Source organism: Bos mutus, chromosome 3 (genome assembly GCF_027580195.1).
Source record: "Bos mutus isolate GX-2022 chromosome 3, NWIPB_WYAK_1.1, whole genome shotgun sequence".
NCBI classification, from domain to species: domain Eukaryota; kingdom Metazoa; phylum Chordata; class Mammalia; order Artiodactyla; family Bovidae; genus Bos; species Bos mutus.
Window position 1 is genome coordinate 56,814,606 of NC_091619.1, and position 26,834 is coordinate 56,841,439.

The window sequence follows — 26,834 nt, forward strand, 5'->3', positions numbered from 1 at the left end:
ACTTCTTTGACTGGAAATTTTACTCTTCAAAATAAACTCTTCCAAGGAGAGTTTAAAATTCCAGCTTTAGACAAGTACAATGGATATTAAATTAAGAAATGGGAAAGTCATCAAAGTGATGAGCCTGCAGCTTGCATTTTTTCCCAGCCACAGATACTGAACAGTGAGTGAACCCCTTGTTCCTGACCTTTGTTCAGGAAAATGGATCTATTTGTGTCTCTTCTTGACTGACTCCCAAACCCCATTCCTCCCCTCCATCCCCACCCCACGCCCTTCCCGCCAGTGTAAGTACACATTTTAACCTAAGAGCAACTCTGAAACATTAGATTAGTGAAAACAACTTGTCTAAACCTGGGAGATGAAAATTGTCAGAGCATAAAGTGCCGTCTGTCCTAGGTTATGAGTCTATGTTTGATCTGTACATAATCTCAAAACTCACCTGTAAAGTCAACCAATCTATACATAAAAGAAGCCCAGTTAATATCTCTATCCATCAACATTTTATTATAAATACTTTAAAGCATAAAGAAAAGCTGAATATCATATAGTGAACATTCACATATTTACCATCTAGCTTCTATCATTTTTAAGCATTTTGCTGTATTTGCTTGATCATGTACCTATGTATCCACTCTTTTTTGCCTTAATTCTTGGTACATTTTAAAGTAAGTTGCAGACTTCCAGTACATGTCACAATATGTCATTTTGGACACCACAAAAATTGAGTTGGAGATAAATTTTGTGTGACTATAATTAACCTCTAAGAATCATATGTGAATTCACCATAAATCCTAGGTTTTATCATTATTAGAAAAATCCATTGCTATGAAAATCCTCTGAAAAATGCATATTTTGGGTATTTTGTGTTCCTTTCCATGTTACTTTTAGCTATCCCAGACCCCTATCATACAGACAACCTTTACAATTTCTGCCATATTCAAGTACCATGTGTAATATTATTTTCTTATTTTCTCTAAACATTTTTCTATTAAATTTATTATTTATTTTATAATTTTATTATAAAATAAAATTAAAATTTATTATTATTATAAACTTCATATTGTTACCATAAAAGGAAAACCAGTGATCATTTGTCATAAATAAGTTAACTTCATTTTTTTTTTTCAACACACTAAAACAGATTCATAATGTACACCTTGGCATACATACCACACTTGGGGAAATACTGAATGACAGTCCCTGTTCTTTCCAATTTTCCTACCAGAAATACTGGGACACAAGCAAAGTCAGAGCTGCACTGAAAGTTGGACACATAGATAACACCAGGGAGGGACAAAAACATCACATCCAGATTTGCACAAGTCTCATTTGATGATGGAGACAGCCAAAGGGTTTCCTAGCAGCGCTAGGAAGGGTCTGTCAGCAGCCTGTCTGAGATATGCCCTGGGTGGGGTCCATTATTCATGAGCCCCATGCTGCCAACTCCAGTGGCCCTGCAGGCCCCACACTGGCAGGAACAGAACCAAAGTCAATCTTTGCAGCTGGGGTTCCTACTTTAGGGTCTTCTCAGGGCTGTGGCCCTGACCACAACCACAGTTTTCATTTTGTTTCCTCTTTTAGCCCTCTCCTGCCAGCCCCTCTTCTCCGCAACTATGTCTGTGCTAGCATGTGTTGTAGGAGACCGACACCACGCCCATCTTTCCCTCCTGAAATTAGAGCCTATTATTGGAGAAGGCAATGGCATCCCACTCCAGTACTCTTGCCTGGAAAATACATGGATGGAGGAGCCTGGTAGGCTGCAGTCCATGGGGTCGCTAGGAGTCCGACACGACTGAGCGACTTCACTGTAACTTTTCTCTTTCATGTGTTGGAGAAGGAAATGGCAACCCACTCCAGTACTCTTGCCTGGAGAATCCCAGGGACGGGGGAGCCTGGTGGGCTGCCGTCTATGGGGTCGCACGGAGTCAGACACGACTGAAGCGACTTAGCAGCAGCAGCAGCATAGGAACCAGACACATGGAGATAAAAATAGCAGGTAAGGTAAGCTGGAGGACTTCCCTGGTGGTCCAGTGGTTAAGTATCTGCCTGCCAACGCAGGGATCACAAGCTCAATCCCTGGTCTGGGAAGATTTAATATGCTGCAGGGCAACTGAGCCCATGCGCTACAACTACTGTGCTCTGCAACAAGGGAAGCCACTGCACCTCAGCAAGAGAAAGCTCACGCAGAGCAACAAAGACCCAACACCATTAAAAATAACGTTTTAAAATTTTTAATGTATACACACACACGCATATATATATATATATATTCTAGTATTAGTAAGCTAGAGAATGTGACTTTGGTCTGCGGTGAACTGGGCTTCTTTCTACATCCCTGTGATCTGATCGCCTCAGCCAGTCACTGGCAGCGTTGGTAAAAAACAAGCCTCTCCTGGCAGAGGTGGAAGCTGTCAGAGATACAAAAACATATGCATATTACCTACTACCGACAGGCTGGCTGTGTTGTGAGGGAACAGAGAAGGCACCCAGCCAAGCAGGCTCATGTCCTGCTCAATCCCACTCAGATGAGTCTGTCTTCTTGTGACTTGAACTGTAAATTAGGGGCAGAGAGAAGCTGAAGCGTTCCTCCTGTGCCCTGTTCCCTTGAGAGGTGGGGGAAGTTCCCTCCCTTTCATACAAACAGGAGAAGAACAGGATGTTATCGCCCAACAATTACCTCCTATTGCTTCCTCCTCTAGTGACCAAATGTCACAGGATGAACTTGGGCACCCTTCATCAAATGCAGCAGGAAATAGAAATGCTGAATGGCATGTTGGCAGCCAACAACAATATACCAAGGTTTCCCAGGTAATTGCTAGGAAATCACTGTCATTCGGCACCCTGGTTAATCTGCACAGTGACCAAAACTGGGCATATTCTCGCCTCTCTTGATCAGTCCTTTTCTCCTCAAGCCTCTCAGGCCATGTGCCAGCTCTGGTGCCTCAAGCTTCAGGGGCCCAACCAGTCTTGCCCTCCCCTCCCATGCCCAGCACAATCTGCCTCCTTCTCCTCTGCCTCCAGGGAAAACTCACCTGTTTGACCCTCCAGTGTCACCGGAAAGTGTGCAGTGCCCTCGTCTGATTAAAATGCTATGGTGTTGATGGCAGGGTTATCTGTACTTTATTTTAAAATGAGAGCATCTATTTTAAAATTAAGCCTCTTTTAAAGAATATGCAAAGAAAATATCAAGGGAACTCTATGAGTTTCTCTGGGTTCTTTCTGTTGACTGTGGGCTCCCTTGATGCTGCTGCTACCCTGCAAGGTCACATTCACTTCTGGGAGATTGTAAGCCATTGTATGAGCCATCTCCACTTCCCAAATCTATTTACATCCTTAGCCACTGCGGAACAGTACTTAAGTTATCATCAGCTCTGTTCTTCATGCACTTACACAAGGCCCAAGTCATAAAGGGGCTGAGCTTCTAGCAAATCACTTAATGGAAATTTTATGAAAGCCAGAATTGCATGTGTAAATTAATTGCATATGAAAAGCCTAGGCTAGCCAAAACAATACTGGAGAACCAATACTACCTGATTTTAAGGTGACTTATAAAGTGATACTAATTTAGACAGTACGGTATTGGCACCAGGATAGACAAAACATCCATGAAACATAATAGAGGGTTCAGAAAAAGATTCATATGTATATGGACAACTGATTTTTGACAAAGGCAATCCAGGGTAGAAAGAATAGTTTTTTTCAACAAATGTTGCTGGAACAATAGGATATTCATTTGGAGAAAAACCTTCATTAAATATCTTATACCATACAAAAATTAACTAGAAATGCATCATAGATCTAAATGTAAAGCATAAAAGTACAAAACTTCCAGAAAAAAAAAAACCCTGGGTTATGCAAAAATTTCTCAGGTCACCAAAAATGTGATCCATAAAAAAACAAATTGCTTAACTGAAGTTCATCAAAATTAAAAGCTTCTGCCCTTTGAAAAACATTGTTAAGAGAATAATAAGATAATCCAGAGTGGGACTAAATGTTTGTATATATCTGATAAAGGACTCGTATCCAGAAAACTCACAAATCTGAATAGTAAACAAACAACAAAACCTCCAAAATAATGAGTAAAATATGTAAACAAACACATATTTTCATGAAAGAAGATATGTGGATAGAAAATAAGTGCAACAGTGACTCATTAGGGGAATGCAAATTAAAACTACAGTAAGATACTACTACATCCTAATTAGAATGGCTAATTTTAAAAGACTGACCCTGGTGGTCCACTGGTTAAGAATCCACGTGCCAATGCAGGGGACACGAGTTTGATCCCTGGTCTGAGAAGATTCCGCGTGTCGTGGAGCAACTAAGCCCTTCACAGCTGCTAAGCCTGACCTTTGGAGCCCAAGAGGCACGACTACTGAGGCCCAGGCAAGTACAGCCTGTGCTCTGCAACAAGAGAAGCCACTGCAATGAGAAGACTTCACATTGCAACTAGAGAGGAGCCCCGCTCACTGTAACTAGAGAAAGCCTATGTGCAGCCATGAAGACCCAGGGCAACACTCCCCTCACCCCAAAAAATAGCCTGACCCTACTGGTGAGAATGTAGAGGAACTAGAACAGCCATCATGCTGGTGGCAGTGTAAAATGGTTTGTAAACATTTGGCAATATCTTAGAAAGTCGATGGAGAAGGCAATGGCCACCCACTACAGTCTTCTTGCCTAGAGAATCCCAGGGATGGCAGAGCCTGGTGGGCTGCCGTCTATGGGGTCGCACAGAGTCGGACACGACTGAAGCGACTTAGCAGCAGCAGCAGTAGAAAGTCAAACATACCCACACCATGTGATCCAGCCATTCTACTCCTGGATATTTATCAAAGAGAAATAAAAGCTTATGTCCATTAAAAGGCTTGCACAAGAATGATCATGGGAGACTAGTTTGTTATGAGCCCAAACAGGAAATAACCAATTCAAGTGTTCATCAAATAGTGATATATCCATATAATGGAATATATCTCAGCAATAAAAAGTAATGAACTATTTATACCCTCAACATGGATGTATGTCAAAAGCGAAAGACTAAGACAAAAATAAGAACATATCATATGATTCTATTTATATAACATTCTAGAAAAATACAAGCTTACCTATTGTAATAGAAATAGCAAATCAGTGATTGGGAATTGAGGGGAAATGCTTAAGGGAACTATTGAAAAACAGCATGAGGAAAATTTGGGGGTGATGGATATGTTTATTTCTTGACATGCCCATATACATATGTCAAGACCTAAAAATTTGTATATTTAAATTATATACAAGACTTCCCTTCTGGTACAGTGGATAAGAATCTGCCCACAAACTCAGGGGACATGGGCTGGATCCTTGGTCCGGGAAGATATCACATGCTATGGAGCAACTGAAGCTCTTGGAACACAACTACTGAGCTGGTATTCTGGAGCTTGCTTGTTGCAGCAACTACTGTAGCCCACAAGCCGTAGAGCCTGTGCTCCACAACGAGAGAGACCACCACAATGAGAAGCCTGTACACCGCAACAAAGAGTAGCCCACTCACCGAAACTAGGGGCTTCCTGGTGGCTCAGCAGTAAAGAATCCGCCTGCAATGCATGGGCCTCAGAAGATGTAGGTTGGATCCCTGGGTCGGGAAGATCCCCTGGAGGAGGATATGGCAACCCACTCCAGTATTCTTGCCTGGAGAATCCCATGGACAGAGTAGCCTGACGGGCTACAGTCCATAAGGTCACAAAGAGTCGGACACATTTGCAGTGACTGAGCCCACACTCACCACAATGCATGGAAGATCCAGTGCAGCCAAAATATTAAAAAATCAGTCTTTAAAAGAATAAAATATATACAGTGTATTTCATGTAAATTATACCTTAGTAACACTCTTAAGTGTATACATGTGCAATTGTGTATTGTACCTCTGAGACTCGTGTAGCACATTATTCTAAGATTCACAGTGTAACACTGCCTGTGAGAGCAGGAACTCTGAAGCCAGTCTTGGTTTGTGTCTCACTACATTTCTTGGGCTATTAACATGATTTTTCTGTCTCAGTTTTCTTAACTGTAGTATGGGGATGGTACCCACTACCTCTCAGAATTGTTGATGGGATTAAAATATATTAAAGCATTTAGGAGAGTACCTGATGCTGTAGTAAGAGCTCATGAAACGTTAGTTATCATTATTAGTAGTGTGGCATTAATTTACAGTTTTCAGCAGTAAATATAATCACTTTCAAATCATAAAGGCCCCTTATAGAATACTCAAGTAATACAGATCTCTTACAAGTGAATGTCCCTTTGCTTCAAAAAAAATCTCAAGTGATGAATAAAATAGATTCAAGGAGATTAGCCATGTAGTGATCTTCATTAAGGGCTTCCCAGGTGGCACTAGTGGTAAAGAGTCTTCCTGCCAATACAGAAGACATAAAAGATGCAGGTTCGATCCCTGGGTTGGGAAGAGCCTCTGGAGAAGGAAATGGCAACCCACCACAGTACTCATGCCTAGAGAATCCCATGGACAGAGAAGCCTGGTGGGGTACAGTCCATGGCGTTATAGAGTCAGACACAACTGAAGCAACTTAGCACACAGCACGATCTTCATTAAAGCAGAATGCTAACTCACCTCTTGTCTCCTATTCCACTCCTGAAAAGGATTTGGAATGAGGAGGTTTTCTTAGATTATCCAGATGGTCCCTAAATATAATCACAAGTGCCCTTATAAAAGGTCAAGGGAGGTTTGACTGCATAATTAGTGAAGGGCGGTGAGGGTAGGTGGGGCGTCCCCTGTGTCTCAGGAGTAAAGAATCTACCTGCCAATGCAGGAGACCCAGAGATGCAGGTTGGATCCCTGGGTCAGGAAGATTCCCTGCAGAAGGAAATGGCAATCCACTCCAGTTCATACTTGGGGAATCCCATGGACAGAGGAGTCTTACGTGCTGCGGTCCATGGGGTCACACAGAGTTGGACATAACTGAAGCAACTGAGCACCCAGCACAGCAAAGGTGGGCGAGGAGATGAGTGACGTGCTGTGAAAGAGGGATGCCCGCAGCCCCCTAGAGGAACGAGGAGCAGGATCTCCACTGCATCCAGAAGGAAGCAGCCCTGCCTGGATTTTAGACCACAAGACTCAGTTCTGACTTCTGGCCTCTTGTTTTTTTTGTTATTGAGTTGCCAAGTCATGTCTGATTCTTTGTTACCCCATGGACTCTAGTCCTCCAGGCTCCTCTATCCATGGGATTTTCCAGGCAAGAACACTGGGTTGCCATTTCCTTCTCCAGCGGATCATCCTGACCTGTAAAATAACAAATTTTCACTTTTTTTAAGCTGCTAAATTTGAGAAACCCTCTTTAGCTCCTCAATTTAAACCTGCCTAAATCTTCAGGCCTCAATTCAAAAGGTGCTTGCTCAGAAGCAACTAGAATAGATGCCCTCCTGTAATTGCTTGTTCTCCCATGTCTACTGCTTTTGACCTGTGATTCTTAACCCTTGCTGTGCATCTGATCTTCTACAGTCATCGCAGGTCATTGTGACATGCAAGCCAGACTGAGAACCGCTGCTCTAGATGCGGGTTCTTCGGACTAGTTGGTAGTAAGAATAGAGCAACCTGGGCATGCGTGCATGCTTGCTCAGTTGTTTCAGTCATGTCCGACTCTTCGTGACCCTTTGGATTGTAGCCCACCAGGCTCCTGTGTCCAGGGGATTCTCCAGGCAAGAGCACTGGAGTAGGTTGCCATGCCCTCCCCAAGGGGATCTTTCCAACCCAGAGACTGAACCCTCATCTCTTATGTCTCCTGCATTGACAGGCGTGTGCTTTCCAGTGCTACCTGGGAAGCCCAGCCTGGGCATATCCAAGTTTAGGAGACGGTTTTGCAAATGCTTGCAGGTCTTTGTTCCTTTCTAAGACACATTTACTTGAGCAAGAATTTTGATCTTACAAAATAAAGTACTCAAAGCCATCAGAAATATTTCTCTAATATCTTTTATTCTTATATATTTGTTTAAAGCTAATAGATTTTAAAAACTTGGCTTTATTTCTTTTAAATGAGACAGTTTGTTTTTAAAAATTCAAACAATATGAAAGATACAAAGATGAAAGCAAAAGTCATCAAAACTCTAAACATTCAAAAAGTGGTTTGGTAACATATCAGTGACTATCCTTTCAGACATCTCAGAGTCTATTTAATATTTATATAGTTTTGTGTATGAAATCTTACAAAATGGGACTGCATATGGGACTTGCTTTTTAAACTCAATATCATATTCTAGGTCTTTCATGGTCAATAAATAAAGTTCAGTTCAGTTCAGTTGCTCAGTCGTGTCCGACTCTGTGACCCCATGAATTGCAGCACACCAGGCCTCCCTGTCCATCACCAACTCCCAGAGTTCACTCAGACTCACGTCCATCGAGTCAGTGATGCTATCCAGCCATCTCATCCTCTGTCGTCCCCTTCTCCTCCTGCCCCCAATGCTCCCAGAATCAGAGTCTTTTCCAATGAGTCAACTCTTTGCATGAGGTGGCCAAAGTACTGGAGTTTCAGCTTTAGCATCAGTCCTTCCAAAGAAATCCCAGGGCTGATCTCCTTCAGAATGGACTGGTTGGGTCTCCTTGCAGTCCAACGGACTCTCAAGAGTCTTCTCTAACACCACAGTTCAAAAGCACCAATTCTTCAGCGCTCAGCTTTCTTCACAGTCCAACTCTAACATCCATACATGACCACAGGCAAAACCATAGCCTTGACTAGACGGACCTTTGTTGGCAAAGTAATGTCTCTGCTTTTCAATATGCTATCTAGGTTGGTCATAACTTTCCTTCCAAGGAGTAAGCGTCTTTTAATTTCATGGCTGCAGTCACCATCTGCAGTGATTTTGGAGCCCCAAAAAATAAAGTCTGACACTGTTTCCACTGTTTCCCCATCTATTTCCCATGAAGTAATGGGACCGGATGCCATGATCTTCGTTTTCTGAATGTTGAGCTTTAAGCCAACTTTTTCACTCTCCACTTTCACTTTCATCAAGAGGCTCTTTAGTTCTTCGCTTTCTACCATAAGGGTGGTGTCATCTGCATATCTGAGGTTATTGATATTTCTCCTGGCAATCTTGATTCCAGCCTGTGCTTCTTCCAGCCCAGCATTTCTCGTGATGTACTCTGCATATAAGTTAACTAAGCAGGGTGACAGTATACAGCCTTGACGTACTCCTTTTCCTATTTGGAACCAGTCTGTTGCTCCATGTCCAGTTCTAACTGTTGCTTCCTGACCTGAATATAGGTTTCTCAAGAGGCAGGTCAGGTGGTCTGGTATTCCCATCTCTTGAAGAATTTTCTACAGTTTATATACATCATCATTTTAGTGAATTTATAGTATTGCGTCTTATAGCTTCTCAATGATGTACATGGGCTTCCCAGGTGGCACAGGGCTAAAGAATCCAACTGCCAATGTGGGAGATGCAGGACACACAGGTTTGATCCCTGGGCTGGGAAGATCCCCAGAGTAGGAAATGGCAACCCACTCTAGTATTCTTGCCTGGAAAATTTCATGAACAGAGGAGCCTGGCAGGCTACAGCCCATGGGGTTGCAAAGTATTGGACACGACTAAGCAACTGAGCATGCACACATGAATGATTTACATAATCAGTCCTCACTGATGGATATGAAGGTTATTTCTAATGCTCCACTGTTATAAGCAGTACTGGTATGAACAATCTTGAGCACAGAGAGGCTTTTTAAAATTTAAGAGCATAGGGATGCATGAGTTAGTGAATGAGGGAGTGAAATTGCTCAGTCATGTCTGATTCTTGGCGACCCCATGGACTGTAGCCTACCAGGTTCTTCTGTCCATGGGATTTTCCAGGCAAGAATACTGGAGTGGATTGCCATTTCCTTCTCCAGGAGATCCTCCCGACCCAGGGATTGAACCCAGACTCCCACATGGTAGGCAGACGCATTACCATCTGAGCCACCAGGGAAGTCCTCTGGGGATGCATAGCGGAGGGACAAATTGGGAGACTGGTACTGACATTTACACACTGTTATGTATAAAATAGGTAACTAATGAGAACCTACTCTATAGCACAGGAAACTCTACTCATTTCAGTTCATTTCAGTTGCACAGTCATGTCCGCCTCTTTGGGACCACATGGACTGCAGCACGCAAGGCCTCCCTGTTCATCACTGACTCCTAGAATTTACTCAAACTTATGTCCATTGAGTTGGTGATGCCATCCAACCATCTCATCCTCTGTCATCCCCTTCTCCTCCCACCTTCAGTCCTTCCCAGCATTAGGGTCTTTTCCACATGAGTCAGTACTTCGCATCAGGTGGCCAAAGTATTGGAGTTTCAGCTTCAGCATCAGTCCTTCCAGTGAATACTCAGGGCTGATTTCCTTTAGGATGGACTGGTTGGATCTCCTTGCAGTCCAAGGGACTCTCAAGAGTCTTCTCCAACACCACAGTTCAAAAGCATCAATTCTTCAGCGCTCAGCTTTCTTTATAGTCCAACTCTCATATCCACAGCTTTGACTAGAGGGACTTTTGTTGGCAAAGTAATGTCTCTGCTTTTTAGTGTGCTGTCTAGGTTGGTCATAACTTTTCTTCCAAGGAGCAAGCATCTTTTAATTTCATGCAATCACCATCTGCAGTGATTTGGAGTCCAAAAAAATAAAGTCTGTCACTGTTTCCACTGTTTCCCCATCTATTTTCCATGAAGTGATGGGCCCAGATGCCATGATCTTAGTTTTCTGAATGTTGAGTTTTAAGCCAACTTTTTCACTCTCTTCTTTCACTTTCATCAAGAGGCTCTTTAGTTCCTCTTCACTTTCTGCCATAAGTGTGGTGTCATCTGCATACCTGAGGTTATTGATATCTCTCCCGGCAATCTTGATTCCAGCTTTTGCTTCATCAAGCCCAGCATTTCTCATGATGTATTCTGCATATAAGTTAAATAAGCAGGGTGATATATACAGTCTTGTATATAAATACTCCTTTCCCTATTTGGAACCAGTCTGTTGTTCCATGTCCAGTTCTAACTGTTGCTTCCTGACCTGCATATACGTTTCTCAAGAGGCAGGTCAGGTGGTCTGGTATTCTCATCTCTTTCAGAATTTTCCACAGTTTATTGTGATCCACACAATCAATGGCTTTGGCACAGTCAATAAAGCAGAAATAGATTAAAATTATACATTTTATGCTATATGTATTTTAACAAATTAAAAATTAATTAATTTAAAAATGATATATCCAATGTGATAATGATCAAGGGATCAATCCAAGAGGAAGTCATAACAATTTTAAATATCTATGCACCCAACATAGGAGCACCACAATAGATAAAATAAACACTAACAGACATAAAGGGAGAAATTGACAGTAATACAATAACAGTAGAAGACTTTAACACCCCACTCACACCAATGGACAGATCATTGAAACAGAAAATTAATAGGAAACACAAGTCTTAAATGATACATTAGATGAGATGGATCTCATTGATATCTTCAAGACATTCCATCCAAATGCAGAAGAATACAGCTTCTTCTCTAGTGCACATGGAACATTCTCCAGGATAGACCACATCTTGGGTTACAAACCAAACCTCAGTAAATTTAAGAAAATTGAAATCTTCTCTGACCACAATACTATGAGACTAGATATCAATTACAAGAAAAAACTGTAAGAAACACAAACACTTGGAGATTAAACAACACATTTCCAAATAACCAACAGGTTACTGAAGAAATCAAAAGGAAAATCAAAAAGTTTTAGAAACAAATGACAATAAAAACACGACAACTCAAAACCTATAGGATGCAGCAAAAGCAGTTCTAAGAGGGAAGTTTATAGCAATACAATCCTACCTCAAGAAGCAAGAACAACATCAAATAGACAACCTAACTTTACACCTAAAACAACTGGAAAAAGAAAAAAAAAAAACACGCCCAAAATTGGTAGAAGGAAAGAAATCATAAATATCCAAGCAGAAATAAATTAAAAAGAAATGAAAGAAACAATAGTAAAGATTAATAAAACTAAAAGCTGGTTCTTTGAGAAGATAAACAAAACTGACAAACCTTTAGCCCAACTCATCAAGAAAAAAAAGAGAGAAGAATCAAATCAACAAAATTAGAAATGAAAAAGAAGAGATTACAACAGACACTGAACTGAACTGAACTGAACTGAACAACAGACAATGCAGAAATGCAAAGGATGGTAAGAGACTATTATGAACAACTATGTGGCAATAAAATGGATAACCTGGGAGAAATGGACAGATTCTGAGAAAAGCTCAATCTTCCAAGACTGAACCAGGAAATGGAAGCCGTGATCAAAAATACCCCAAAAAACAAAAGCCCAGGACCAGATGGCTTCATAGGAGAATTCTATCAAACATTTAGAGAAGAGCTAATGCCTATCCTTCTAAAACTCTTTCAAAAAATTGCAGAGGAAGGAACACTTCCAAACTCATTCTACGAGGTCATCATCATCCTGATACCAAAACCAAAGACAACACAAAAAAAGAAAACTATAGGACAATATCACTGATGAACATAGATGCAAAAATCCTCAACAAAATTTTAGCAAACAGAATTCAGCAACACATCAAAAAACTCATACACCATGATCAAGTTGGGTTTATTCCAGGGATGCAAGGATTCTTCAATATATGCAAATCAATCAATGTGATACACCATATTCACAAATTGAAAGATAAAAACCATATGATAATCTCAATAGATGCAAAAAAGCCTTTGACAAAATTCAGCACCCATTTATGATTAAAACTCTTCAAAAAATGGGCATAGAAGGAACCTTCCTCAACATAGTATGATAAGCCTACAGCAAACATTCTCAATGGTGGAAAACTGAAAGCATTCCCCTAAGATCAGGAACAAGACAAGGGTGTCCACTTTCACCACTATTATTCAACATAGTTCTGGAATTCCTAGCTACAGCAATCAGAGAAGAAAAAGAAACAAAAGGAATCCAGATCAGAAAAAGAAGTAAAGCTCTCACTGTTTGCAGATGACATGATACTGTACATAGAAAACCCTAAAGATAGTATCAGAAAATTACTAGAGCTAATCAGTGAATTTAGCAAAGTTGCAGGATGCATAATCAATACACAGAAATCACTTGCATTTCTATATACTAACAATGAAAAATCAGAAAGAGAAATTAAAGAATCAATCCCATTCACTATTGCAACATAAAGAATTAAATATCTAGGAATAGACTTACCTAAGGAAACAAAAGAACTGTGTGCAGAAAATTATAAGACATTGCAGAAAGAAATCAAAGACGACATAAACAGATGGAGAGATGTTCCATGTTCCTGGGTAGGAAGACTCAATACTGTGAAAATGACTATACTACCAAACACGATCTACAGATTCAATACAATCCCTATCAAATTACCAATGGCATTTTTCATAGAACTAGAACAAAACATTTCACAATTCATATGGAAACACAAAAGACCGTAAATAGCCAAGTAATCTTAAAAGGAAAAAATGGAGCCAAGGAATCAACCTTCCTGAATTCACATTACACTACAAACCTACAGTCATCAAGATAGTATGGCACTGGCACAAAAACAGATATATAGACCAATGGGACAAGACAGAAAGCCCAGAAATAAACCCATGCACCTATGGGTACCTTATTTTTGACAAAGGAGGCAAGAATGGGGCAAAGACAGCCTCTTCAATAAATGGTGCTGGGAAAACGGGACAGCTACATGTAGAAGAATGAAATTAGAACACTTCCTAACACCATACACAAAGATAAACTCAAAATGGATTAAAGGCCTAACTGTTAAGACCAGAAGCTATAAAACTCTTAGAGGAAAACATAGGCAGAACACTTGATGACATAAATCAAAGCAAGATCCTCTATGACCCACCTCCTAGAGTAACAGAAATAAAAACAAAAGTAAACAAATGGGACCTGATTAAACTTAAAAGCTTTTACATAGCAAAGGAAACTATAAGCAAGGTGAAAAGATAACCCTCAGAATGGGAGAAAATAATACAAATGAAACTGACAATGGATTAATTTCCAAAATATACAAGCAGCTCATACAACTCAATGCCAGAAAAACAAACAACCCAATTAAGAAGTGGGGAAAAGACCTAAACAGACGTTTCTCCAAAGAAGACATACAGATGGCTAACAAACACATGAAAAGATGCTCAACATCGCTCATTATTAGAGACATGCAAATCGAAACCACAATGAGATATCACCTCACACTGGTCAGAATGCTGCTGCTGCTGCTAAGTCGCTTCAGTCGTGTCCGACTCCGTGTGACTCCATAGACAGCAGCCTACCAGGCTCTGCCGTCCCTGGGATTCTCCAGGCAAGAACACTGAATGGCCATCATCAAAAAGTCTACAAAGAATAAATGCTGGAGAGGGTGTGGAGAAAAGGAAACGCTTTTGCACTGTTGGTGGGAATGTAAATTGATACAGCCACTATGGAAGACATATAGAGATTCCCTAAAAGACTAGGAATAAAACCACTATATGACCCAGCAATCCCACTCCTAGGCATATTCCCTGAGGAAAACAAATTTGAAAAAGACACATGTATCCCATTGTTCACTGCAGCACTATTTACAATAGCTAGAACCTGGAAGCAACCTAAATGTTCATCGGCAAATGAATGGATAAAGAAGTTGTGGTACATATACACAATGGAATATTACTCTGTCATAAAAAGGAACACATTTGAGTCAGTCCTGATGAGGTGGATGAACCTAGAACCTATTATACAGAGTGAAATAAGTCAGAAAGAGAAAGATAAATATCATCTTCTAGCACATATATATGGAATCTAGAAAAAAGGTACTGAAGAATTTATTTACAGGGCAGCAATGGAGAAACAGACATAGAGAATAGATTTGTGGAGATGGGGAGAGGGGAGGAGAAGGGAGATGTATGGAAAGAGTAACAGGGAAACTTACATTACCCTATATAGAGTAAATAGCCAACAGGAATTTGCTGTATGGCTCAGGAAACTCAAACAGGGGCTCTGTATCAACCTAGATGGGTAGAATGGGGAGGGAGGTTCAAAAGGGAGGGGATATATGTATACCTATGGCTGATTCATGTTGAGGTTTGACAGAAAACAAAATTCTGTTAAGCAATTATCCTTCAATAAAAAAATAAATACATTAAAAAAATGAAAACAGTATATACTATGTGAGGTTTAGATTGAGTTTTATATTTTTCTTTATGGATGTTAACTGTTGAACAGAATTTGTTGAAAAAAGCTATCATTCCTTCATTGAACTGCTTTTGCATCTTTGTAAGAAATCAGTTGTACATATTTGTGTGTATGAATATCCGAGTTCTCTATTCTGTTGTATTGATCTGTGAGCTTCCCTGATGGCTCAACCCGTAAAAATTCCTCCTGCAATGCAGGAGAAAGAGGGGACACCTTCAATTTTCTCTGAAAAAAAAGTCACACAGTGCCATTTCTGCTACATTCTGTTCTTTGAGGCAACCACAGAGCCCCAACCAATTTCAAGCGAAGGGGAAATAGAGTCTATCTTTTGAGGGGGTGTGGCAAGGGTTTTGAAGAGCTTGTGAGACCAGATATATTGCTGTGGCCATTTTTGAGAATTCATTCAACCACAGCAGAAGCTTGTCATGGTTAAATCTCTAAAGCTTGTAAAGTGAAAGTGAAAGTGAAGTCACTCAGTCGTGTCCGACTCTTTTCGATCCCGTGGATTGTAACCTACCGGGCTCCTCCATTCATGGCATTCTCCAGGCAAGAGTACTGGAGTGGGTTGCCACTTCCTTCTCCAGGGGATCTTCCCGACCCAGGGACTGAATCCTGGTCTCCCTCATTGGAGGCAGACACTTTAACCTCTGAGCCACCAGGGAAGCGCTAAAGCTTGTAAGTGGTTCAGAATTCTAACTCCAAAGCCCTGACTCTGATCCAGATATTCCTCTTTGTGACTGAAAACTATTAACAGCACATTGTCAATTCCCTTTTAGTCTCTAAACAAGTTCTTATGAGCACTACTCATTTTCCTATAGGAAGACCACACGTGAACTACTATCTTTAAAAGGTATGTAGATACTATTGTGGGTTCCCCAGTAACTCAGTGGTAAAGAATCTGCCTGCAATGCAGGAGACACAGGTTCTATCCTTGGGTCAGGAAGATCCCCTGGAGGAGGGCATGGCAACCCACTCCAGTATCCTTGCCTGGAGAATCCCATGGACAGAGGAGGCTGGTGGGCCACACGCATGCAGATACTCACTATTGTGCTGCATTAGGTAGTGATTCATTTTAGAGCATTTTTGCATTCTTGGTTTTTTTTTTTTTTTTTAAATTTAGCAGTGTTAGTCTCAGTTGCAGCACATGGGATCTTTCATCCTCGTTGCAGCTGTGGGATCTTTAGTGGCAGCCTGTGAACTCTTAGTTGCAGCATGCGGGATCCAGTTACCTGACCAGGGATCAAACCCAGGCCCCCTGCATTGAGAGTGCAGAGCCTTGGCCACTGGACCACCAGGGAAGCCCTTTGGTGGTTTTTAATCCATGGAAAGGGAATAGTGTTCTCCAGGAGGCAGACATCAGAGAGAACACAGCACAGGTGGAGAACAGCGTAGACGGCAATGTCTGGAGGGGAAGATAGGAAGGCAGATCTGTGAGAGATGGGCTTAAAAAATAAGCAGGGCTGTGTCATAAGCAGGCAAAAAATTTAGACCCTGTCCTGAAGCTGGTGAGTGCCAACCATTGAAATATTTTAAGTCAGGAAGTGATGGATTCCAGATACGGTTGACGTGGATGGGGGTGAGAGGAACGTACGAAACGTCTTCTGACCTATTAAACAAGAAGACCTATTAATGTCTTCTGACCTATTATCTCTTTCCCAAGATAAAGTCTAATTTTCCTCCTTTTCCTAAGTTTCAGACTTTCAGACCCCTTTAATTGCTGTTGTTCAGTCGCTAAGTGATGTCTGACTCTATGTGACCCCATGAACTGCAGCACTCCAGGCTTCCCTGTCCTTCACTATCTCCTGGAGTTTTCTCAAACTCATGTCCATTGAGTCAGTGGACTGTTAAACCTAATTAATTGGCTACTAACATAGATAAATTGTTTACATCCAGTGAGGTAACAGAATGGAATATCTTGGCTAGTTGAATGTTAATTAAACACTGTAAGGAGTTATAATGCAATAAAACACACTATAGTAAGCATAAGTAAACTTGTTTTGATGATTCAAAAATCACTTTAGAATCCCCAAATAGTTCACCATCTATTATTATTATTATTCTACATACTCATGTTTAAAGCACTTAAATTTTATAAGGAACTTTCATATGTTTTATCTGACTATAATCTTCATGATCATTCTGTGCAATGGGTATTATCATCTTCATTTAATAGATGAAGAAATGGAGGAACAGAAAGATTATTTGCCCAATATTACAAAGCTTGAGTGTGGCTGAGCTTAAACTCTACACAGCTGTCTCTATACCTAATGACAATCAGAGATTATTGTTCAGTCCTAGAGAGACAACCTGCAGGCTGTATCCTACTGATATTCGAATGGACCTTGAAATTGGTCCCTAATAAACCTCTAATTATAAATCCCTAATAACAAGACTTTTTTGGTCTTTTGTTGTCAAAAGTGTTCACTGCAGAACTAGAACGCACTGAAGTTCTAGTTAAGGGTTGTTAGGGTTCTGGATAACTGAGTTTATTCTGTTTTCTTAATTTGTTGTATTTAGATCCATACAGTCAAGAAACTTCATGAAAACTGAAAAATTATTGTCAGTCTCAAAGGCTAATTTAGCTTCTTTATTCAGGCTGACATAAAGTGGGCACTTGCCATATATTAGATTTGATTTAGAGTTTTCTTTTTCAGAGTGGTTTTTAAAAGATAATTGTTTTTCTTAAAAATATGATTTCACAAAAGGACTGGAAATGTATCTTAGTTGACAAGGAATAATATGAAATCTCTTTCACATCTTCTTTCCTTCCCCTCTTTAATAAAAGATTAAAAACAGTTTAGAATATCACATGTACAGGTGACAGAGAAACCCTATTTTTTGCCCCTTGGAACGCTGGCATTGTTGCAGAAAAACACAACCTGCATTATTTACCACCCACGCTGCATATGTTTTTAATGTCGTATTTGTGAACAAGGAAGCATTTGGAAGCAATTACACAATTTTTTAAAATCCTTATTGTCTCCATATACTTCCATGGCTGGTTTCTTTGATGTTTGGGGTTCTACTCTGATGGTGTGAAGTGGTTTTACATGAGCCTGTGACCCTCAAACAGCTCAGCAGCTGTGGAAGGAGTGAATTCATCACACAGGGTTTAATTTGCCCTTCACTGAGATATTCAATTTCCGTTGCAAGGGCCTTGTTCAGTCACATAGTATCTGACCTGGCAATGGCAGCTTAGCAACCAGGTGGAGAGAGCCTACCCCATGCAGGCTTTGGATGCAGGGCACAGAGAGTGTTAATTATTTACAGTGGTGGATTACCACTGAGGCTGCGGAAGTGGGCCTGGGCCATGGTCTGCTGGAGCCAACGGCCTTCTCATGCGAAGCGCACCCAGACTGTATGTTTATCTGAGGGCCTGAAAATACACTGGCTTAATTATGCAACATTTCTTGGTGGGAAAAAAGCAGTTAGTACAGCTGAATGATAATTAAATTTAATCTAATAAATCAATCCTTATTCAAATGATTAATTTTCAGAGTAGTCATAAGCATTTTAAGTTTTGCAAAAAAACAAGCTACTTTCAAACTTTAAATACTACATCCAATATGTCTGATCTCTTACTAATATGATCAAAGGCTAATATTAAACTAGGCATGCAGAGCCCCCACTTAAGCCATGCTTGAGAGTGAGAGACATTTTCATTATAATTAATAACAAAAATGTTAAAATCAGAGAGTATTACCTAGGACAAAGAGAAAACACTATGGCTTCTCTGGCACATGAGTGTATACACCTGAGACCAAGCAAGAAAAAGAGGCAGCATTCATTAATCACTAACTATGTGTCAGATTACATGGTCTTTGTAGGAGGTAGGCATGGTTATTAGCCCAGTTTTACAGATGATGTAACCCCCTCTTGGGGGACAGAACAGCTGGATGATAAAACTGAGTTTAGGACTCAATTTTGCTAGGATTTCAAGACCCCATTTCTTTTCACTACACTGTACACTAGATCGAAAGATCTAAGTGCAGAAAAAGAAGACTGGGTTGGTCCACAGTGGGGAAGGAGGGGCAGTAGGGGAAAGGGCTGGAGCCCTAAGAACTGGAAGGAGCCACAGCAGGGAACTCCATTTTCATTGACACTCAATATTTCTACACCTTCAGTCAGAGTTCCCAGCCTGGGAACTGAGCCCCAAATGTATTCTCTGATAGGATTCAGCAGGTCTGACCTTGTCTGCTATGTGGAGAGTCTGAGCCAGAGAAAAAAAGCATTTGCTGGAGAAGTTGAGGAGTCTTGGAGAGAACGCATCCCAAAAACGAAGGAGGCGGCACAGTGAGTCTGCGCAAATTCCAAAGTCTCAGAGGCAAAGGGAAGAGAGCATGCTGGGTGGTCTGAGACTCACCCCATGCATCCTCTTTCCTTCCCTCTCCTCTTCCATGGGTACCAGACCTTCATCAAGTTCTGAAGGCTCTCCCTCGCGTCTCCTGCTCAGCCTCCCAGTAAATCTCTTGCACACCTAGTCTTGCCTTGGTGTTCACTTCTTGCTGGACCTGAACTAACACATAGGTCAGTAACCTGAACTAACAATAGGCATTGACCCAGCATGTTCCCCGCTGTCACAGGCCATTAGCATCTCTAGCATACTTGGAGAAGGGAACCTTTGAGGGCCTGGTGGCTGTGGGCTTGTTTTTAAACATACGACTCCACCTTCTTCCCAGGGACTACAGAAGCCTGAAGGGGCTTCGCAGAAGGATGAAATACCTGATAAGTAGGTGGGACAGGATCCCATGAAAAGTGGGCTATAGCTGTTTATGTGACTCCATTGGAGGCCTTAGGCTGGTGAGATGATGAGATCTGGAAAAACTGAGGTTATAAACACACAATAAAAATTTCACACTGAACTGATAATAACTGCTTTCATAGGCAAGATGAACCCCATGTTTATCAATAGCATGAATATTACAATCATATTGTATTTAAAAATTAGATAAAATAGTAGCAAAACATTTACTGCTTGCTGTATGCCTGACCATGCTAAGCTCTTTACTTGATAACCCTAAGGGAGACACTTCTTCAGTATCTTCTGTGGTAAGAAAACCCCACTTTTGTTTGAGACAACAATGTGCCAGCTCCAGGTAATGGATTTTGTCATGTAACCACGACACTCCTGTTTTCTCTGTAGTCCCACCTTCTTCTTTTGTACTAAGAGTTGACCACAGAAAGCTAAAGCAAAAGTCATCCGGGGTTGAAGAGGGGGCTGGGTTAGGAAACACAGTCTAGAAGACGGCAGGGCAAAACCCTTCACCTTCTTCAGATCCTTGATCCAATGTTGCCTTCCCAGTAAGACTTACCCTGAATGTTCTATTCAACTATATTTGTCGTTTAGTCATTAAGTTATGTCAGACTCTTTTCCAACCCCATGGATATATAATCTGCCCGGCTCCTCTGTCCATGGAATTTCTGAGGCAAGAATACTGGAGTAGATGGTCATTTCTTTCTCCAAGAGACCTTCCTGACCTAGGGATCAAACTCACATCTCCTGTATTGACAGGCAGATTTTTTACCACTGAGCCTCCTGGGAAGCCCCTTTCAACTATATACTTCAATTAAAAAAATATTTTTTTAATGTAGAGCCTGGTACATAGCAAGTACTCAAAATATTTTTTTCCCTTTGAGAGAGCATATGAAAATAAAACAGGGAAAATCACTACAGAAAGCACAGACTATTGAGTACAAATACCTGGGTCAGGACCAAGCCTGGCATGTTGGGTGGAAGGAGGCTGCCATGATGGTGGGATGATGAGGGGAGGAGGAGGAGAGATAAAACCCAGCTGACAACAGAAAGTCTGACCACATGAGCACTTGCAGGTCCAGGAAAGCCTTTGGCTCCTACCCTGAGTTAGCTGGGAAGCTGAGGAGGAGCTCTGAACACAAGAATGACAGCCACTGGCTTCCACTTAAAACCACCCCCTGCCTGCTGTTGAGACTGAAGAGAGGACTGTTAGGAGATCAATATGACAATTCCACCAGTGATGAAGGTGGCTTGGACCATGGTGGGAACAGTGGGGAAGGAGAGGTGTGACCAGGTTCTGGGTGTATTTTGAAGTGTGGTCAAAAGAATTTGCTCATAGATTGGCCATGAATTGTGAGAGAAAGAGAGAAATGAAGGATGACATCAAGACTTTTGCCCAAGCAACTAGAAGCAAGGTGACTAGAGGACAGTGGGAAGGAAGCATGGATTTTGGAGAGAAATTCAGGGACTCAATTTGGGACATGTTTAAATATGAGATGCCTACTGTACTCCCAGCCTTCCTCAGTGGCTCAATGGCAATCTGCCTGCAATGCAGGAGACGTGGGTCGAGAAGATCCCCTGGAGGAGGAAATAGCAACCCACACCTGTATTCTTACCTGGAAAATCCCAAGAACAGAGGAGCCTGCTGGGTTACAGTCTGTGGAGTCACCAAGAGTCGAACATGACTGAGCAACTGAGCATGCACACATTATACACCTAAGTAGAGACATTAAGTCACCCCACTCCAGTACTCTTGCCTGGAAAATCCCATGGACAGAGGAGCCTGGTAGGCTGCAGTCCATGGGGTGGCTAAGAGCGATTTCACTGTCACTTTTCACTTTCATGCGTTGGAGAAGGAAATGGCAACCCACTCCAGTGTTCTTGCCTGGAGAATCCCAGGGACAGGGGAGCCTGGTGGGCTGCCGTCTATGGGGTCACACAGAGTCGGACACAACTGAAGTGACTTAGCAGCAGCAGCAGCAGAGACATTAAGTACTCAAGTGAATATACAGCTCGATTTTATGGGAAAAGTCCCAGCCAGGTATGGAGGTTGTATGTAAAGCTATGAGACTGGATAGGTTCAGCTAAGACATGAGTGTGGATTATAAAAAAAAAAATGAAAGAAAAAAAATTCAGGCACAAAGTTGAGTCCCTGAGACATTCCAGTAATGACACTAACATGTGCTGGACACCATCACTTATATGCAGGTGTTCATCTGCTGTTATAAAATGTTACTCCACAGAAGGAGAATGTTTCACAGCAGTAAGTCATCTGGCCAAAGGCACTCAGACATGTGCTACTACTTACCTGACTTTTGGTAAATAACTTTGAGTTTTACTTCCTCTAGCAATTTAACTTATAAACCTTGGCATCATCCTTTGTCTTCCCTATCCCATCCAATCAGCCTTTCATTTTTATTTTAAGCTTTGGGACAGGGTGTCCTAATCTTTTACCCTGAACTATTATAACTGTCTTCTGTTAGGATTTCCTGCCTCAAGGCTCTCCCACTCTAACCTGTTCCTTATCTTCCTGAATATAAAGCTGACCACGTCACCTTCCTGCTTAGCCCTTCCATTAATTCCCCATTATTTGAAAACTCTAATCCAACTTTCTTTGCTTAGTTTAAGGGAGCCTTCACCATCTGGCTCCAAGTCTCAGCTCCAGTCTCACCTCCAGCTATTTTCCCCTTAACCCACCTCCCACGCTGGTCACTTTGCCATGATGTTGAACCACTTTTTTTTGCAGGGGGAGGGCACTCGGCATGTGGGAATCTTAGTTCCTTGACCAGTTATCAAACCCGTGCCCCTTGCAGTGGAACTATGGAGTCTTAACCCTGGTGTGCTCAGTCGCTCAGTTATGTCCAACTCTTTGTGACCCCCTGAACTATAACTCGCTAGGCTCCTCTGTCCATGGGATTCTCCAGGCAAGAATACTGGAGTGGATTGCCAGGAGATCTCCTCCAGGAGATCTTTCCCACCCAGGGACTGAACCTGCATCTCTTGTGTCTCCTGCATTGGCAGGTGGATTTTTTTTTTTTTTTACCACCAGCGCCACCTGGGAAGCCCTGGACCGCCACAAGGGAAATCCCGTGTGTGTGTGTGTGTGTGTGTTGAATCTCTTATTGAGACACATTAAGCTCTTTCACAACTCAGTTTCATATGCTGTTGCCTTTGTGTGCCCACACTGGTTAAGCTTCAGTTTAACCAGATACTGATTAGAAGACGGGACAGTGCACATCATCTCATTCCACACTTCTGAGGGAAACTTTCAACTTTTCACCATTAAGTATAACGTTTGTTGTAGGATTGTTTTAGATACCCTGCATCCAGTTAAGGAGGTTTCCTTCTTTTTGTAGTTGCAAAGAATTTACTGTTTTATCATAAGTGGCTGTTGAATTTTAGTGAATGTTTTACTGCGTTTATTTGGTATCATAAATTCTCTCCTTCAGTCAATTGTTGATTTACTCTCTACTGTTACATTGGGCTTCCCAGGTGGCGCTAGCAGTAAAGAACCCACCTGCCAAAGCAAGAGATGTAGGAGATGCAGGTTTGATCCCTGGGTCAGGAAGATCTCCTGGAGAAGGGTATGGTAACCCACTCCAGTGTTCTTGTCAGACATGACCAAAGCGACTGAGCACTACTGTTACACTAACTTTTTATTTCCTAGATAAGCTCAATGTGATATCTTCATACGTTACCCTCTTTCAGTGTATATTTCAGGATTCAATTTACTAATATTTTGTTTAGCTCATGGCCTGATAATCTGTGCAGTGGCCCAGTGGGAGCACTTGGTGGAGATGTGACCAAAAACAACCTGATAATTAGAAGCAAAGTTTGATTTCCCCTTCTGGTCTGGGATCAGGGGTTCTGAATAGATGTTGACTGAGGATTGAGTGTGGATGTCTTAAGCTCTGTAATACTACAGGAAAATGAAAGCTTCATTATCAAACCCTTTTATATTCAGTACAAAGTTTAGTACATATTCAGTCCCCAAACTGAAACAGATCTTGTTGCTTAATTCAAAAGTTTTAATTGTAGTGAGATAAAAACTTAATATGTGCAAGTAAATCTTTTTAATGTCTAGTTTGCTAGCTCACCTTACATAAAAAATAATGAGCAAAAAGAAAATTCCCACAGACCCCCAAAACACCTCTACAGAAAACTTTTCTACACTAATTCCACGTATGACATTGATTCTTTCTCTTTGCTTAGACCTAGATTGGTGAGGATAGTCTTCTCCAGTTCCAAATAACTCTCGTAGTCCATTTTCAATTCAGCCTCCAGTTGTTCTTTTGACTTCTGAAACCTTTTCTAGGGGGAGAAAAGCAAGTCATTTGTATAAAACTCTGACAGCTAGAGATACCAAAGGCTGGAGGAGGCTCTTTCCTTTTAAGATTTTGATGTGGACTTTTTAAAGCCCTTATTGAAGTTGTTACAATGTTGCTTTTATGTTTTGGTTTTCTGGCTGTGAGGCATGTGGGATCTAGCTCCCCAACCAGAGACAGAGCCCCACACCTCCCTCCGTTGGAAGGCAAAGTCTTAACCACTGGACCACCAGGGAATTCCCGTGGAAGGAACTTCTGTTATTTCTGAAGGGCCGGACTGGCTGCTGTTCTCCAGAGGGCTTTGTGGGGCAGGGGGCAGGAGGGCATCTCTTGCATAGTCAGGGAGAGGGGCTGCTGACCCTGAATAGGAAGGGCACAGATCAGCAGAGTAGTGTGTGCAGTCTCAAGGTATCTCCTAGTGGTGGAGCTGATCAAATTTTGTGATGGACTGGATGTGGGCTCTCAGGGGCAGAGGGAATCCAGGCTAGCCTATGAGCTCCTGCCACTGGTAGAGGGAAGAGCATGCTGAGAGGGGAGGGGAAAAACAACAGACCATTTATTCAGCTAATTTACCCAACACCACTTGCTGAATAATCTGAGTCATCTGTTTTGTTCTTTGATCTGTCAATGTTTGCATGGGTACTGTTCTGGTTTAGTTAGTATTTTAATTTAAATTAAATTAATTAATTAAAGTTATTGTATCTGCTAGGGCAGTCATTATGATTTTTAAGATTTTGTTTCTTCTCATCTGTGTCTCCTTTCAGATGAATTTACCATTACTTCATATTGGTATGTCGTCCTGTGATTTTTAAAAAATAATCTTATTTATTTCTTTTGGCTGTGCTACACAGGTTTTTCTCTGCTTTGTGGCAAGTGGGTGCTCTTTTCTAGTCGTGGTGGCTTCTCTTGTTGCAGAGCACGGGCTCGAGGGCACGTGGGCCTCAGGAGTTGCGGTGTGTGGGCTCAGTACTTGTGGCACTGGGGCTCTAGAGCACAGGCTCCATAGTTGTAGTGCAGGGCTCAGTCGCTCTGTGACATGTGGGATCTTCCCAGACCAGGGGTCGTGCCCGTGGCTCCTGCATTGGCCGGCGGACTCTACCACCGAGCCCCACAGGATCCCCCTGTGTTGGTTCTGTTTCTCCTCCTCTTGCCCTCTCCCCACCCTAATGTCTTCCTGTGCCTTCTGGTCTCTTGTCACAAAACTCTGTCTTTGAGGATTCTATCGAGGGCACCACCACCGTATTTTATTCTAGTTTCCTGAGAATCATTTGCAAGAGGCATTTTCTTCTTTTCAGTGTTCACCATGCCTGAAGTTCCCTTCATCCCCTGCTGTATTTGTGCTTTATGTTTGCTTTTTCCCTTTCTTAATATCTCTGCTTCCTCAGATTCCTCATGTCTAATCACTGTAACCACATTATACCACTGAGAGTATTAAATGAATTATTAAACATGGCAGGTCCTCAGAATGGTACATGGCACACAGTAAGCACTTAATAGGTGTTAACTACAATAACCAGTTCACAAAAAGAGCAGGACTTGATAGGGTGAGAGTAGAAAGATGTTATTCTCCTAACTTTTGTCCTTTGCCACATTTGTGACAGATTCTGTAGCATTTCCTACCACTTTTAGATATTAGGAATAGTGTCATTTTCAGATTACCTGAAGATCCAGCCCAGCCCAGTATGTAAGTGAAGAACTGAAATGCCCCCGCGCACTTCCATTCGTCGCCTCCACAGGTTGCCTCACTCCGTTAAGAAAGTCCTTTGAGGCATCTGATTTGAGCCTAGCCACTTTCAAGTTCCCACCTGACCCCAGGACAACTCACCCCCTCATTCTGCCATCAGTACAAGTTCTTTGCTCACTGGTCCTCTCTCCACTAGTCTGTCAGAGCTGTTCAAGCCAACCTCTTGCTTGCAGAATTTCCAGCCATAGGAGTCAGGTCCCTGTCCCTGGGTTTCCTATATTCTCCCTGGACGGTCTGCTCTGGTCCCTTGGCAGTTTCTGGCCCTTGGATTTCTGTGGCTCAGCGAGCCTCCTGCCAGGGGTATGAGGCCAATTGTCCATCCTCACCAGCAACCTGTCCCCAGCAGTGCTTCCCTTGATGGTCTCCTCCCAGAGTCTGGGTGGTATTGCAGGAGTAGGAATGGGGAATACACAGCCCTCCAATGCTTCTCTCAAAAAAAAAAAAAAAAAAAATTCTCTCTTCCAACCTCTTTCCCCATAGCTCTTGCCTCCCTTGTGTAGCCTGGATGTGGGTCATTGAATAAGGGCTGCAGAATTGTTTTGAATTCTGAATGAATCACATGGAAACTACTGCTTGTTTTCTGCTTTGGGTCTTCAGCTGAAATTCCAGTTAAGAAAATTCCCATTTTGTGTGCTGTTAGAGCTGTAATTACTATTATTTTTCAATAAGTGAGTGGTATCCAGATTCAATGTTTGCAAAGAGATGGGTATATGATTACCCTCATATCTGTGGGTTGAAGTGCATAGCCTAATCTCTGCCAGCTGAGGGGGGGCACTCATGAAGACCGGCCTTGCTGGATGGATGTGTGATTA

The 26,834-nt window shown here is 41.8% G+C and overlaps 1 protein-coding gene across 2 annotated transcripts in view; it reads right to left on the reverse strand.

The window, feature by feature from the left end:
* Positions 1 to 2,308: 2,308 nt before the first annotated feature.
* The window catches only part of DNAI3 (dynein axonemal intermediate chain 3), a 105,763-nt gene continuing 81,237 nt past the window's right edge, over positions 2,309 to 26,834 (reverse strand). The window contains exon 23 of one of the 2 annotated variants that reach the window (XM_070367760.1): positions 2,309 to 2,408. In XM_070367760.1, coding sequence (XP_070223861.1) covers positions 2,352 to 2,408 — 57 coding nt within the window. In that variant the 3' untranslated portion in view covers positions 2,309 to 2,351. Of the gene's footprint in view, positions 2,409 to 23,100; positions 24,265 to 26,834 lie in introns of those variants that run through there. The other variant, XM_005888445.3, reaches the window with a different exon arrangement.